We start from the raw sequence: 16,716 nt of genomic DNA, 5'->3' as shown, positions 1-16,716 counted from the left end.
TCACACAAAAAAGCCACACATTCCACTTGGGATCTGTGGAAGGTACAATAGCTTCTTTGTTCTAGATTCTGGAAGACCTCCTCGCTAGAGATCAATTGGTTGAAAGTAAATCTAATCTAATCATAAAGAACCTGAAAACTGACAAAGAAAAGCCAACACTCGCGATGCTTTACTTCCATCATCCATCAAACAGGAACGTATTTGCAAGATGGCGCCGATAGGAAAGTGTAGTGACGCTTCTCTCTCGTTAAAAAAGCAAAAAATGAACAGTTCTTCGAGTAGAGTATGTAAAAAGCGTGTGATAAAGGGTATTCTGTGTATCAAATGCAACTTCTGGTTACACGAAAATGCGCAAAAGTAAATGTAAAGTTCGTCAGCGATGATTTTCCGTGGACATGTCATGGTTGTTTACGTGACGAAAAGGCCGATCTTGTAAGTGCAGTTGATACAAAAAACGAAATTATAAAGTTACTATGAAGTGACATTGAGGCATTAAAAACCGAACTTTCGACCATCAAGAAAGAAAACGATACATTAATACAAGTCCTGTGTGTGTAAAAGCCATCAAACGGAAAAGCAAGAAGATTGCGAAAATATGAATGACCGATCATACTTTAAAAACAACATTTCGAGTGTTCCCGTTGATGTCTCGGTAAACTCAGTAAGCCAAAAACCGGAAAATAAATATAAATGGAAGGTGGTGACATACAGCAAAAGGAAATACAAGGCGACAGATACGCAACAAAAGGAAAATGACTTTTTAATAATTGGCAATTCGCTGCTGAAGAATATCGCTGTCCTCAATTGCAAGATTGACATACGACCTGGTATTAGAACGCATCAACTCGGTAAACATTTTAAAAATATGGTAAATGCAAGACAAGATATTACAGAACCAGATTCTGAAACCAGACATAACTATAATGGGGTGTTTATACATGTTGGAACGAATTCGTTAAAGAGCAGCAGCGAGGAAGAAATGGCAAGCGAAACAAGAAACATGATCCGTTCTGCAAGAAATACGTATGCAGGATCTCGTCTGATACTTAGCGGAATCATAAACAGAAGGTCAGTGAGTGAAAAATATATCGACAAAATAAACTGTGCTCTTAAAGAGCAATTTGATCGTCTTGGGGCAATTTTTATGGACCCAAACAAATTCCTATGTGAAAACTCACTAGCGAAGGATGGCTTGCATTTAAACAGACTGGGGTCTGTAACGTTCACCAGAATGTTTGCAGATGTCTGCAAAATCATTAGATGCAAGGGAAACTAATATGGCCTGAAGGGGGTGAAAAATCATACACTCCAGCTGGAAAAAAAATATAAGCACCATACAAAAAAAGATGATACTAAAGAATTTGCCCCAGAATACAGCTCACAACATGTAAACCAACAAAAGAAAAATTACATAAAAGTACTTCATCAAAATATTCAATACTTTGGTAACAAAAAATTTGAAGCAGAAGTACTCCTGAGTGGAGTAAGACCAGATATATTATGCATAAGTGAACATGGACTAACTGAAAGTAAAATACATAATGTGGCAATAAAGGACTACAAACTAGCTAGTTACTTCTGCAGATCTAAATATAAGGGTGGTGGCGTTTGTATATATATTAAAACAGGTACTCTATCAAAGAATGTAAACAGTGAAGCTGCTACATTTCCCATAGCTAGAGAAAAAGATTTTGAAGTTACTGGTATAGTGGCAGAGGATTTTAGTGTGTTTTGTGTGTACAGGTCACCATGTGGCAATATTAGCATCTTTCTAAAAAAATTGCTAGCTTATTGAGAATGAACGTGAAGAGAAATCTTATTATATGTGGAGACTTCAACATTGACATGGGAAAAGACACAAAAATAAGACAGGATTTTGAAGAATTGTTAATACAGCATAACATGAAAGTGACAATAACTGCACCAACAAGAGTGACTTCACAAAGTGAGACAATTATTGACAACATAACTACTAATATGTGTAACTATGAGTCACATGTAGTTCAGACAGAAATATCTGATCATCATGGACAACTAATCATCTTTTGCAGAAGTAATGACTCAGTATCAGAACCAAAACAAAAAACCAAAGAAATTAGGATCATCAGTGAAAAAAATATCAACATCTTTAGAACACTGTTAAGTAAGGAAACCTGGAGTGAAACCCTACAGGCCCAGAGTGTAAATGAAAAATATGATGCATTTATTTCAACAGTTAAGTACCATTTTAATGTAGCATTTCCCAAAGTAAAGAGACAAGAAAGGCAGCAAGACCAAACACAGTGGATTACCAGTGAAATACTAGAACAGCGAAGGAAGCTATACAGAAACTGAAGTCCAAGAAATCAGCTGGTGATGATGAAATATCAAATCATGTAATAAAGCTGGTATGTGAGGAGATAATAACACCACTGAAGAACAGAGCAAACTGTTCTTTCAGAGATGCAATTTTTCCAGAAAAACTGAAGATAACGAAGGTAGTGCCAGTGTACAAGAAAGGGTGTAGGGATGATCCCAACAACTATAGACCAGTTTCACTGATATCAGGTTTCTCAAAAATACTAGAAATGCTTATGTATACCAGATTAGTTAACTATATTAAAAACAAAGATTCCAAGACTTACCAAGCGGGAAAGCGCCGGCAGACAGGCACATGAAAAAAACACACAAACACACACACAGAATTACGAGCTTTCGCAACTGGCAGTTGCTTCGTCAGGAAAGAGGGAAGGAGAGGGAAAAATGAAAGGATGTGGGTTTTAAGGGAGAGGGTAAGGAGTCATTCCAATCCCGGGAGCGGAAAGACTTCCCTTAGGGGAAAAAAAGGACAGGTGTACACTCGCACACACACACACATATCCATCCGCACATACACAGACACAAGCAGACATATTTAGATTAGTTAACTATTTGGACAAACATAACATTCTCATGCCCACACAACATGGTTTCAGAAAGGGTAAATCTACAGAATCAGCAATTGTCAGTCTAACAGAATACATTTTACAGTCCTTGGATGAGAAAAAGGTTGTCTCTGCAATGTTTCTGGATCTTTCAAAGGCATTTGACACCATTGACCATGAAATGCTGATACAAAAATTAAGCAACTATGGCATTCGGGGGCAACCAGGTGAATGGATAAAATCATACTTGTGCAACCGCAAGCAGTATGTATCATTAGGAAACTCGTACCAATCAGAAACCAAATCCATCAGATATGGAGTGCCGCAGGGTTCGGTAATGGGGCCATTGTTATTTAATGTATTTGTTAATGATATAGGTGTTGAGGCGGAAGAAAAGAAAATATTGTATGCTGATGACATGACAATACTAAATAGTGACCAAAATATGGAACAGCTTGAGAGAAGAGCATACATATCTGCAAATGTCACAGCTCAATGGCTGTTGGAAAATGAACTGGTTATAAATCTAAAAAAGACTATGTATGCAGTGTTTAAAAACAAGGAAAAGGCTGTAGACATGGATTTAGAGGTTGATGGAACAAGGCTGAAAGAAGTAGAATCTGCTAGATTCTTAGGTATTCTTGTGGATAATGAACTGAAATGGAAAAAAACATATTAATAATGTCTGTAAGAAACTGAGCTCTGTCATATTCTTAATGATGCAGCTATCACAGTATTCAGACAAGAACCTTCTGTATACAGTGTATCATGGACTTTTTGAACCATACTTACAGTATGGAGTGACTGTGTGGGGAAACTCAAACAAACAAGAGACAAAACGAGTGTTCACATATATATAATAAAAAAATAAAAAAAGAGAGAGAGAGAGAGAGAGAGAGAGAGAGAGAGAGAGAGAGAGCAGCAATTAGGACCATTTTAAGAAGAAAACCTCCGAAACATGCAGAAACTGTTTCAAGAATTTAAATATCTTAACTTTTTCATCGTTGTATATATACAAAACAATAATGTACATCACAAAAGGTAATGAGGGCTGGATTACAAATGCTAGTGTACACACCCACAATACAAGAAAGAAGAATGAAGTACGGAGCATACCCCACCAACTGGCAATGCTAGAAAAAGGACCGCAGTACTTTGGTATCAGACTACTAAGAAGTCTGCCCAAAACCCTGAAAGATAGTGTACTTCACAATGACTTTCCAAAGAAACTTAAAGACTATCTAATTGAAAAAGAGTTTTACAGTGTTGCAGAATACTTATGCCATTAAATTTTGTATATATTGTTACTCATTATCAGTAATGTAAAAATGTAAGCTAAAGGTGTAGAAAAATAAGTGATAAGAAATGTTAACACTTTGACATGTCCTATATTACACATACATTTACTGTACACAATGTAATCTTACAGGATCAAATAAAATTCAATTCAATTCAATTCAACTGGATTCCCCCAATTGGATGGTCAGTAATGGTAGTATAAAACACTTTTCCACTGATGGCATTCAACGGCCTTCTTGGACTGGTTCCTTAGAGATGAGATGTGGCTGCAGTGTACAGTAGTCGGTGACTCGCGTATCTTCTCATCCACTTGTGATGGTTAGACTTTTGCACTTAATTAACACTTCACAGTTTAACAGAGTATCCAGATTGCTGACTATAACTCGTCTCATTGATGACAGAAGGGATAAGTTTGTCCTCAATGGTAGTGTTGTTGCATGAATTTGCTTGAGTGGCTTCATCAATAATCAGGAGCTCAATCTCCCAAGTCTAGGGTTACTGGTGATGCCTGCCAGTGGTTACATCCAATGGTAAATAAGATTTGGATTCTGGTAAAATGATAAATTTAAAGTTCTGTGTGTCGCACTGACAGTTGTTCGGACGATGCAGGTCCCTGTCAGAATGAAATATTTTCCTTTTGTAATCTTCAGCACAATGATCCTTGAATCTCAGAACATAGTATTCTTAAGGGTATAAGGAATGAGTTTTTCGATGAAAAAAATCGATTTTTGGGTAAATGGATTTTCGAAAATTTAGACTCTCCCGTTTAATACCATGTGTAAAATATTTGGATGACGTGAATATAACTATTTTAAATAATTTTTTTAAATAATTTTGACATACGATGTTCCGCAACTTGTATATGAGACGCGGAATATACCTGATATAGACAGCCTTGTCAGAGATATAATTGAGCACAAGAGAGTTAGCTTTTCTGTTGGTTACACTGCTAGACAGTTGACAATAGATTCTGCACCATTTGTATTGTTTCCTTTGTGAGTACATCCGTGTCATTGTTGTGAAAGTCGTATGTGGAGAAGTCATTGAGTTTTCTTTCCTTCAACATGCCAAGACCTAGTCTGAAGGTATTTAGAAAGCGTGTACATTGGCACAAGAAGGTAAAAGTGTACTAAAAATTCGTCTGATTCATCTTCATCAGTATCTGATGTCCCAGTAGCGACTAACCTCAACACTGATAGTGATACATTGAGTGATGCTGCTGCCACTACACTGGAAAGTGCCTCAAGAAGAAAACTAGCTGGAATTGAAGAAGAATACAAGACACTAAATGCTGGGACTACAAAATATGAGGTAATTAACGTCTCTTTATTATCAGACATTTTGGAGAACAATGTGTGCTGGAGAACAATGTGTGCTGCAAACAATGTAGAAAATGTGGTGTTTCATTGAAAACAAACTTACATGTAGGACTTACTTGTGAATTAGAGTTGATGTGCAGTTATTGCAAACACAGTGTTACTTTCTTCAATTCCTCACATGTTACTGCAGATACAGGTAAACTATACATTAGACTGGTTTATGGATTACGGTGTATAGGAAAGGGCAGGCTGCAGGTGCCATGTTGTGTGGTGTGATGAACCTCCCTCCTCCACCTTCAAAATTTAGCAAACACATAATTGCAATAGGCTCTGCTGTAGAAGATGTGACACAGGAAAACATGAAAGGTGCTGTTGAGAAAGCAATTGTTGAAAATAATAATAGCAGAGACTTGTCCATAGCTTTTGATGGAAGCTGGCAGAAGGTAGTTGATGTGGCAATACTTTCCCAGTATTGCAGATGCAAGGAGAAAATGAAAAATAAACATGAAGAGGAGTGCATGGCAAATTACTATGGGTCAAGTGGTGGTATGGAAGTTGCTGGTGTAAGAAGTATTTATCAACACTCAGTAAAATGGTACAACGTTAGATACATAAATTATCTTGGAGATGGTGACTCAAAGGCTTTCAAAGAAATTGAGGAACTGAGACCCTATGGTAACGATGTGAAAATTTCCATACTGGAATGTGATGGCCATGTTCAGAAAAGGATGGGATCAAGACTTCGACGGCTCAAGGCTAGCATGAAAGGCAAGAAATTGAGCAATGGAAAAACTTTAGATGGGAAAAATAGACTGACAGATGCTACAATAGTTTCATATTCAGAAGTGCTATGGTCTAGCAGTAAGACAGAATACAGCAGATTCAGAATTAATGAGAAGAGCAGTCTGGGCTCTGTTTTTTCATACAGCTTCAAACAATGAGAATCCCCAACATGGGCTATGTCCAAAAGGAGACGATAGTTGGTGCAAGTACAACAGAGTCAAGGTAACTAAGAAACAATACAATCACCCTCATCACCTGTCACCTGCCATAATGGATGAAATAAAACCTATATTCCGAGACCTCGTAGATATTAGTCTACTAAAGAAATGTCTTCATGGCCAGACTCGAAATCCAAATGAGTGTGTGAACCATGTGATATGGAATAGACTACCTAAAACTGTGTTTGTGGGTATAAACACACTTCACTTTGGCGTTTATGATGCTGTTTCATCATTTAATCAGGGCAATATAACAAAGTGCAAAGTTCTGCAAAAGTTGGGACTCTGTGTAGGACTACGAACTGCCGCAGCTATGCTTTGTTTGGACAAGGAACGGCTCAGGTCTTCAGATAACGCCATAAAAGTATATTCAAAGATGGCTAGACAGCATAGCAGAGCCATCGAGAGGAAGCTGTTGGACAACTCTGATGATACAAGCTATGGAGCAGGCTTGTACTGAAGTAAGAACTTTGAAGCTAATTTCCCATAACTTTTGTTTATTTGTGTATAAGGCACATTTTCTCAGGGCCTATTTATAGTAGAAAGATGAAATTTTCTGTAGTTGTTCCTTAAGAGCTTCTAATATATCTGAATTAAAAGATATGTGGAATTATTTTGTATTAACGGATGTAAATTTTAAAATACTTGTTAAAATGTATAACTTTTTTAACATTTACAAAAAATAAAATATCTGAAAAACTATACATTATTTTTTCACAATTAATAATTCAGCATAAAAGCAGAACATATCTCTGCGTTCTGTTAAAAATTCAAGAGTATCGTCCAAATAACAAATGAGAAAATGTTCCTAACTTTTAGCTCAATTTAACATTGTAAGCATAGGGCGTTCCGTATACCCTTAAGCCAGTTACAATAAGCATCTGAAATCTCAGAAAATGAATTCCAGAACTGACCAGTACCTAACAGGTTGATAGATGATGATGGTGATAACATGATTACCTGACATCTTGCAAATGTCATTTGTGGAGGATTTTCATCTGTACTCTTCTCACTTCCATAGATGATAATTTTGTTTAGTTCTCCTGATTTCAGAAGCTTAATGAATAGCTCAGATTCTGCATGGTGACAAGGAACTACTGCAATGAATTGGTGAGAGACACTGACCAGTAAGGCAATGGGCTTCATCCTGCAGGGTGAATGTAATCATCTGCAATTACATGGAGAGTATAAAACTGCCCTGTTGTTTGACACATTGCATTGTAATAGTTCTCAAACACTCTTCTTCTTTATTTACCATACCACGACATGTGAAGGGAAGTCGCAGTGGAAACACACTGACCTGTTGTCCCCCACCCTCCAAATGTTTGATTTTCTGAGTAGCAGTCACATTGAGGAAGAAGCTGGTCAATATATGTCAGCAAGAACCTTACATGTCGTATGGTAATTCTGTCATAAGTGCAGAATTTCTTAATCCATTCCTCAGTGTTGATCTGGGCTGTAGAGATTGGTGCCAATAATCAATGAATCTCTTCTTGAATTAGAGCTACTACATCTTCCTGGATGTATTTAACTTTCAATACTGCTGCTTTCAGATGTCTGGGTTTGACACTGGCAGACATAATAAACTATCATATCTCTTTGAACATAAATATAAATGCAGATAACTGTGACCAGTCAGTTACGATTTCCCTTTTATTTCTATAAGCTAGTTTTCAAGCCTTCTCATTGCTTCATCTTCAGATGAGTCACGCAGAACACAAACACTGACTGTGTTTCCAAAGTAATATATACATACACTGACATGCCAAAACATTATTACCCCTGTCCACTGTGACATTGGATGCTGCCTGGTCACTTTGGGACACGTGGCATGGCAACAAATGTATGTACGCAGAGCAGACATGGATGGGGGTCACCCTAGTGAAGATATGCGCTGCAAACGGGGAAACCCATTGAGATAAGCAACTGTGACAAAGAGCAGATTATTAATATTATGCAGCGTTGTGATGGAATGAAATAAGGATCTCATACAACCTCTCCCTACCAGAGCTGAAACTCCAATCAAACACACATGTAACTAAATTTAGAGGTACAATTTTTTTTCTACAAAAAAACAATAAACAATATGAAAGATTGGTGCGTCAAACATGTCTTTGAAATAAATGTGGCAAAAATACAAATTATGGTGTTCAGAAATGGAGGTGTGATCTTCATATCAGACTTCAAGTAGCTAGGGGTCATGATACAAACAAGTGCAAAATGTTCCACAAAAAGCAATGTAAGCAACAATGGCTATCTACGAAATAGAATGCATTAGAACCCTCTGCCTAGAGACAGCAGTGGTACTATTCAGAGCCAAAATCTCACCACTACTGATGTAAGGCACAGAAATCATCAGACCAAATCTCACAGTGAAAAATCCAATGACACTATTGTTGTGATAGTGCCACGACATTTAACAGTGCCGCCACGACAGTACGCACAAACGGCGATAGAGGCGCTCCGCAAATCGGATGAGCGCGGGAGCGCCACCTAGCTACGAACGGCACCGGCCGCATGTCACGGCACAGCATTCGAATACGAGAGACTGAGTTGTAATCATGTGATCAGCTATTGTTTCTAAGAGAGAGTGTGAAAATCCACGCAAGTATTGTGATTAAAGGTTATAACACTTTTTGGCGACGAGGTCGGGATATTTTCACCGCGTTGTGGATTTGCGTGTTCGTGACGGGGCAGACATGGAACAGCTTATGCAAGCGCTCATTGAACAACAAACACAACTGACGGCAGCGATTCAGGCGTTGTCGACGTCGCTTACTCATCGTCTGTCTTCCTCTTCTCCGCCTCCATTCCCTCCTTACGACGAGGCCGCTGAAGACTGGGAGAATTATGAGAAGCGTTTGCGGCAACACTTCTTGGCTTTCGGCGTTGTCGATGCTCCTATGTGTAAGTCGTTATTTCTATCTTGGATTTCCCCTCGGGTCTATCAGCTGCTATCTCAGTTAGCCCCTCTACGGGAACCAGCCTCCCTGTCCTTCCAAGAAATGTGTGACTTATTGTCTGCCTATTATCGAACAAACACCCACGTCGTTGCTGCCCGCGTGGCATTCTACCGGTGTCGTAAACAGCCTCATCAATCTTACCGGGCTTGGGCGGCGGAACTACACGGCCTGAGTAGGAAATGTCAGTTTGTCACGGACACTCATCACGAGTCTTATGCTGATTCAATGGTTAGGGATGCTATTCTACGGCAACGTGCCCTACAACTGCCAAACCCGTCGTTGTCGGAAGTTCTAAGCATCGCTCAATCCTTTGAAGTGTCTCACGCTGCTGGCGCGCAAATAGACGCGTGGTGTGATGTAGGCGCTGTACAGTCAACTCTCGACAAGGACAATTTGCCTGTTGCACAGGAGACCGAAGATGTGGCGGCGGTTCACTCGCGTAAACAACGTCGCATGGGGCCGCAACGCTCACAGCGAAACCAGCAACCACAGAAGCCGGTTCGTCCCGCGCTTCCTTCTTGCCCCCGTTGTTTCGTATGGCACGACAGGGCAGCGTGTCCAAAACGTTGGGCCACGTGTAATTCATGTAGGAAAAAAGGCCACATTGCTTCTGTGTGTCAGTCCCATAAAGTTCCTGTCGACGAGGACGAGGCGTCGGACATGGATATTCACTGTGTGCTTTCTCAAACAAATAAGTTGTTTGTTACTGTTCGTGTTCTGAATAAAGACATCCGCATGCAAGTGGACACTGGCTCTGCAGTAACTCTCATTAATTCTCGCACGTATTTGGCGTTGGGCTCCCCTCCTTTGTCTCCAGTTACGCGCAATCTGAGGACTTATAATCAGCAGAAAATTCCTATCATGGGCCAGTTTGATGCTTCCACTGCCTACAAGTCTGTTGTTCGGCCCCTCACGTTTTATGTGGTGGATCATGCGGGCACTGAAAACCTGTTCGGTTATGATGCTTTCCAGTTGTTCGGGTTCTCCATTGATGATGACGTGCACCTCATATCTGAGGACATTCCGTATCAACAGCTGGATGGATTGTGTTGTGAATTTTCGTCCGTGTTCTCTGCTGGTCTGGGTTGTGCCAAGGATTTTGCAGCCCACATTACTCTTAAACCTACGGCTCGCCCTAAGTTTTTCCGGGCACGCCCTATTCCGGTGGCGTTGCGTGCACCTGTCAAGGCTGAGCTAGACACGTTAACAGCTTCAGGGATTCTCCTTCCGGTTACCTCCAGCGAATGGGCATCGCCGATCGTGGTGGTTTCTAAACCAAACGGGAGTCTGCGATTGTGTGGTGACTTTAAAGCCACTGTCAATGCTCAGAGCCTCATTGACACTTATCCTCTTCCTCGTCCTGAGGAGTTGTTCACCAAGCTCGCTGGGGGCCAGTTCTTTTCCAAACTTGACTTATCGGAGGCGTACCATCAGTTGCCGTTGGACGCTCCTTCCAAGGAATTTCTCGTTATCAACACTCCTTGTGGGTTGTATCAGTACCAGCGATTACCATTTGGCGTCGCTAGCGCACCGGCCATTTTTCAGCGGTTTTTGGAACAGCTCACGGCTTCCGTTCCCGGCTGCATAAACTATCTGGATGACATTGTTGTCACGGGAGCCTCCACTGCGGAGCACCTTCGTAATTTACGTTCACTGTTTCGGGTTTTGCATTCGGCTGGGTTGAGGTGCAATCTGGACAAGTCACAGTTCTTCCAACCCTCCATTGAGTATCTTGGTTTCCACTTGTCCCGTGAGGGCATACGCCCTCTCCGTGAGCACGTTGCGGCCATTAACGCTCTACCCCGGCCGTCTACGGTCAAAGAACTTCAGGCGTTTCTAGTCAAGATTGCTTATTATCACAAATTCATTCCATCCGCAGCAGCGGTAGCTTATCATCTGCATCAGCTGTTACGCAAAAACGTCCCCTTCTGTTGGTCCGACGGGTGTGAGCAGGCTTTTGTCCGCCTGAAGGCTCATTTGCAGTCGGCGCCTTGTCTTGCCACATTCCGTCGGGGTCAGCACTTGGTTCTGGCGACTGACGCGTCACAGTATGGCCTAGGGGCTGTTCTCGCCCATCGGTATGAGGATGGGTCGGAACGACCCATTGACTATGTTTCCAAGACCCTCAACGAGGCGCAACGGCGTTACTCTCAAATCGAAAGGGAGGCGCTCGCGATCATTTATGCTCTAAAAAAGTTCAGCGTTTTTTTGTATGGTTCTAAGTTTCACCTCATCACCGACTACAAACCACTGGTCTCTCTGTTCAGCCCCTCGGCGTCACTTCCGGATAAGGCAGCTCACCGCCTGCAACGTTGGGCCTTATACATGTCTCGTTTTCATTATGAGATTCACTATCGCCCCACGGCCCAGCACGCAAACGCGGATGCATTGTCGCGATTACCGATGGGCCCCGACCCTGTTTTCGATCGTGATGAACTCCTCTGTTTCCACATTGATGAGGAAGAACGTCGTGCAGTCGAGGGCTTTCCACTTACAGGTTCGCAGGTCGCGTCAGCTACTGCGCGGGACCCGGTCCTGCGTCGGGTGATCGGTTTTGTTCAACGAGGTTGGCCGGACAGGACCGGGGGCCGAGCATCGGATCCCCTTCGCAACTACCATGCTTTGCGCCTTCATCTGTCTGTTCGTGATGGTGTTGTTCTTCTGGCCACGGATGGCGCATCTCCACGGGTCGTGGTGCCAGCCTCTCTTCGCAAAGACGTTCTCAAACTGTTGCATGGAGGCCATTGGGGTATTTCTCGGACTAAGTCCCTGGCCCGCAGGCACGTTTATTGGCCCGGCATTGATTCGGATATCGCCCATATGGTTGCTGCATGTGGCCAGTGTGCTCAACAACTGGCGGCACCTCGTACAATGCCCTCTCCGTGGCCTGATCCAGCTCAGCCATGGGAACGGGTGCACGCCGACTTTGCTGGCCCCTTCCTCGGTATTTATTGGCTACTGTTGATTGACGCCTTCTCGAAGTTTCCATTTGTTGTTAGATGTCCGTCGCCCACCACTGCGGCGACGACGCTGGCTTTGTCCAAAATCTTTGCGCTAGAAGGTCTTCCATCCACGATCGTCACGGACAATGGCCCTCAGTTCTCTTCGCAGGCCTTCCGTGATTTTTGTACTGGACAAGGGATTCATCATGTTACCGCACCTCCCTTTCATCCGCAATCGAATGGGGAGGTCGAGCACCTTGTCCGTACTTTCAAATGCCAGATGAAAAAATTCCTTAGTGATTTTTCCACAGATGACGCCCTGCTGCAATTTCTGAGTTCTTATCGCTTCACACCTCTGGGTGATCGCAGCCCTGCTGAACTCTTGCATGGCCGCCAACCGCGCACTCTACTGCACCTGCTTCACCCTGTCAGGCCTTGTACTGTGTCCCCTAGTACGGGAAAATATTCGGTGGGCGCCGACGTGTGGGCACGAGGGTATGGATCTCGCCCTAAATGGATTCCAGGGGTGGTCAAGGCTCTTCGCGGCCGCCAGCTTTGTGAAATCCGTACGGGCGACGGCACCGTTGTTCGCCATTACGACCAGATGCGCCCACGAGTGGTGGCCACGCCTGTGCCACCGCCCCATCCTTCGCCTCCACCAGCCCGAGACGCCAGTCCTGTCGCTGCTGCCGATCTACTGTCCGTGTTGATGCAGCCGCCATCGCCGCCGCTTCCAAGTACTCCGGAACCGGCCCCAGTCGCGACGCCGCCTTCTCCGGGACCCATCTCGCTGGAGCACACTCCCAGGTCAATGACACCTATGGATGCTGCTCCGGAGTTTTCACCCATCATCTCATCCAGGAGGCACGTTCCATGCACGAGCTTCCGTCCTGGACATTTTCGACCATACTCCCGTGTCTCTGCGCGGGATCTCCTCGGGACCTCACAAGAGGCCATGGATGTCTCTGCGCTGTCCATGTCTCCAAGGAAGTGAGTGTTTATTTTTTTCAAGGGGGGAAAAGTGTTGTGATAGTGCCACGACATTTAACAGTGCCGCGACGACAGTACGCACAAACGGCGATAGAGGCGCTCCGCAAATCGGATGAGCGCGGGAGCGCCACCTAGCTACGAACGGCACCGGCAGCATGTCACGGCACAGCAGTCGAATACGAGAGACTGAGTTGTAATCATGTGATCAGCTATTGTTTCTAAGAGAGAGTGTGAAAATCCACGCAAGTATTGTGATTAAAGGTTATAACAACTATAATGAGTAATGTTAATTTATATGAAGAAAGTGATCGGAGGGCCCAAGACAACACAATCCAGACCCCTGTACCTGCTGGTGAGGGAATCCTCCTCCCTCATTGAAGACCTAGGACAAACCTGCTTTGAAAAGTCTACTAAATGCAATGAAGGAAAAAAGGGAAGACATATCTCCAGAATTTTAAAGCAGAGGCATCATGTCTGACTGAATGTAGACAATGACATGTTCACCAGAATGGCACTCCACAGTTTCCACCACCTTATTTACAAGAACACATCAAATCATGAGTTAAACGCAAAGTGTGAGTGTAAACCATGTCACTGAATATGCAAACATTACTATACTGAACTCTGTGCCAAAAGGACATGGTCAATAAGTAACTATGAAAACTACAATCTGTAAAATTTCTAGTTTCGTGTATTATTATAATTGTACTTTGAACTTTTACAGCTATTGGGCTGCCATAAACATATTATTAATAATGCCAAGAGAAAGCATGAAGATGAAGAAATGGATCAGGATGAAGACTATGCATCAGTAATGTCCTGAAGCACATTTTAATATGACTCAAATCTTAATTTGCAATTTCCCAATTTGTCTTTTCAGACAAATATCTCCTTAAGTTTACAAAGTATTGCACTAAGGTTTTTCTGTACCTTGTGGTATTCTGTACCTATCTACTAGACCTAAATTTTATTGCAGATTTGACTTAATTACACAGAAATAAAATTTCTAATTAGTAAAAATATTCTAAAAATTAAAGTATATGAGTGTTTTTTTTTTTTTTTGTTTTTTTTTTTTGGGGGGGGGGGGGGGGGTTTAATACAGTTAATGTGCCGTTATAACAGGTCTAACAACTCAGCCAACTCGGCATATACATTTGGTAATAACTTTGTCTCCTTCACCTGTGTATTATTGGATTAAAATGGTACCTGAATTTGAAGCAACGAGTTACAAAATCTTAAGCGTAACTTTCTAATTTATTTTTTTCTTTTACTTCTTTTTTGAACATCAATACATTTTAAGATGTTCAAAATACTTGCAAATTGTTTAGAAGTATTCTGCATTAACTGTGATAAACTACAAATCTCTAACACATGTACAAAAGAAATAGTGCATGAAAGAAATAGTGCTAATTTTCTCAAAATAAGTACTCTGTGTCCCTAAAGAGTCTTTTGGGGTAGCTGTTGCCTATCTTCAAGTGTCTGCCAGTTCAGGTTTTCCATGATGCAAAACAAAGTTGTGACTAGAGATGGACATTGTTCAAATAAATGTCTATCTCTGTAATTATTCAAATAAACAGATCATTTCAAAATTTTATTACTATTATTTATTGAGACTTTTCTCAAGAAAGAGGTTTCTGTCCAACATAGTAATGCATTCAGATGATCCTATTTGCAAGGAGGTCCCCAGCTTCGATGTAAAAACCACTGTCCATTACACGTTCTAAAATTTTTCCATTTATTATAAATGGAAAGATTTTACAGCCTATAATGGACAATGTTTTAATGTTTTCTTTTGAAAAAGATACCAAGGCTAAGGACCCATGTACAAACATGACTACTTGAGAGTATTGTTATACTGGAGAGAAATTTCTCTGTTTATTTGCTATTGGCCCATTTTGACTGTATAGTCATTAGACTACAGTCATAATATAAGTCATAATGACTATTTAGTTGGAATAAGTCAACAGTAAATAAACGTAAAAATTTTATAGCCTACAATGGACAATGTTTTCTTGTCAAAAATACACTCATAACTTACTACAATGAGTATTCTACAAGTATTCAGACACTATCTATTCAAGATGTTCATCCTGATATTTCAGTCTTGTGCATCATTTTCTTCTTCACCAAATCTTTTCACGGCCACTGGTACATTTTGAAGCCAGGTAGCCATCGGTATCCTCTTCCTCTTCTTCTTCTTCCTTTAATTTCCCACTCCCCTATCAGTTTTGGTATTCCTGTTTCCTCCATTCCTCTGTACCGCTGTAAATTTTCATGATCCATCACAAAACATATTCTTTCTTCCACTTCCTTTATCACACCAATTTACTTTACATGGCCTTTCCTGGAAATTCTTGGTCATCTTCTTCAGAAATCCTTCTCTCTATCGTCTTCATCTTGTATATATGTCTCTGATTAGTTGTCCAGCTCTCTGTTCCCATACAAGACCATATTCTCTAACATCCACTACCCTTCATAATGACAAGATACTACTTTTCTGCATTTTGTGAAGTACATTTCTGAACATTTACAGCTAATCTTTAAGTTAATCTGAAATCTTTTTCATCGTGATATACCAAATTATGAGCAGGTAAACTATTTTTGTGTGAATTCTACATCTGTTTTTTAACAGACAATGTCATGTATTTCAGTTTCATTTTCTAAAATGTCATATTTGTGCAAAACAGCAAGACAAACTAGTACCCACTATCTGGCATGGATTAGTCCAAAGAGAAATTCATTATACTTACAAGGAATGGGTGTCTTGTATTTATCAGGATCAGTTGCTATAAGCCGGCGTTTGAGCTCATTGCGCCCAACACCTGGAGGTCCAATCAAGACCAGAGGCCTCTGCAGTCCTGGACGTGGGTACAGTTTGGCCACTTCCTCGTAGGTTGCTATCTCCTCGCGGTCAAAGTCATCATTCTCTGCTGTGTCATACATAATCTTTTTAGTTTTGGGTTTAGAGGCACAGCGAGGGGACTTTGGGGACTGGCATCCTGGTAGGACTGAAACAGAGCACAGACCTACAGGGAAGTTAGTGGGAAGCAAATGTAAGCCTAATGTCCAGACACCATTGTCTTCTCCTCCTGAAACCGATAAAAATAAAAATGAAAATTAACGAAACAAAACTGGCTAGTTATTACCAAAGCAAAAACCAAAAAAAGCACATGCAAAACATTAAGAACACAAGTCATAAATACTGGGCATCTGAACTGAAGAAAAGTTTACAACTTTACAACAAATGAGAGTGCTCCACTGCTGTATAAGAAAACACTATTTGTAGCAGTTCTTGTGCA

The 16,716-nt window shown here is 41.4% G+C and overlaps 1 protein-coding gene across 36 annotated transcripts in view; it reads right to left on the bottom strand.

Annotated features, from left to right (window-relative positions):
- LOC126267255 (MAGUK p55 subfamily member 7) overlaps positions 1-16,716 on the bottom strand; it is a 245,502-nt gene that overhangs the window by 56,222 nt on the left and 172,564 nt on the right. For 10 of the 36 annotated variants that reach the window (XM_049972298.1, XM_049972296.1, XM_049972297.1 and 7 more), the window contains one exon: positions 16,168-16,443. In XM_049972298.1, the coding sequence (XP_049828255.1) occupies positions 16,168-16,443 (276 nt within the window). Of the gene's footprint in view, positions 1-16,167; positions 16,507-16,716 lie in introns of all 36 variants that reach the window. The other 26 variants (XM_049972315.1, XM_049972308.1, XM_049972310.1 and 23 more) reach the window with 4 other exon arrangements.

Source organism: Schistocerca gregaria, chromosome 4 (assembly GCF_023897955.1).
Source record: "Schistocerca gregaria isolate iqSchGreg1 chromosome 4, iqSchGreg1.2, whole genome shotgun sequence".
Lineage (NCBI taxonomy): Eukaryota > Metazoa > Arthropoda > Insecta > Orthoptera > Acrididae > Schistocerca > Schistocerca gregaria.
The sequence above is the reverse complement of the archived record's forward strand: the minus strand, read 5'-3'. Positions and strand labels throughout refer to the sequence as shown.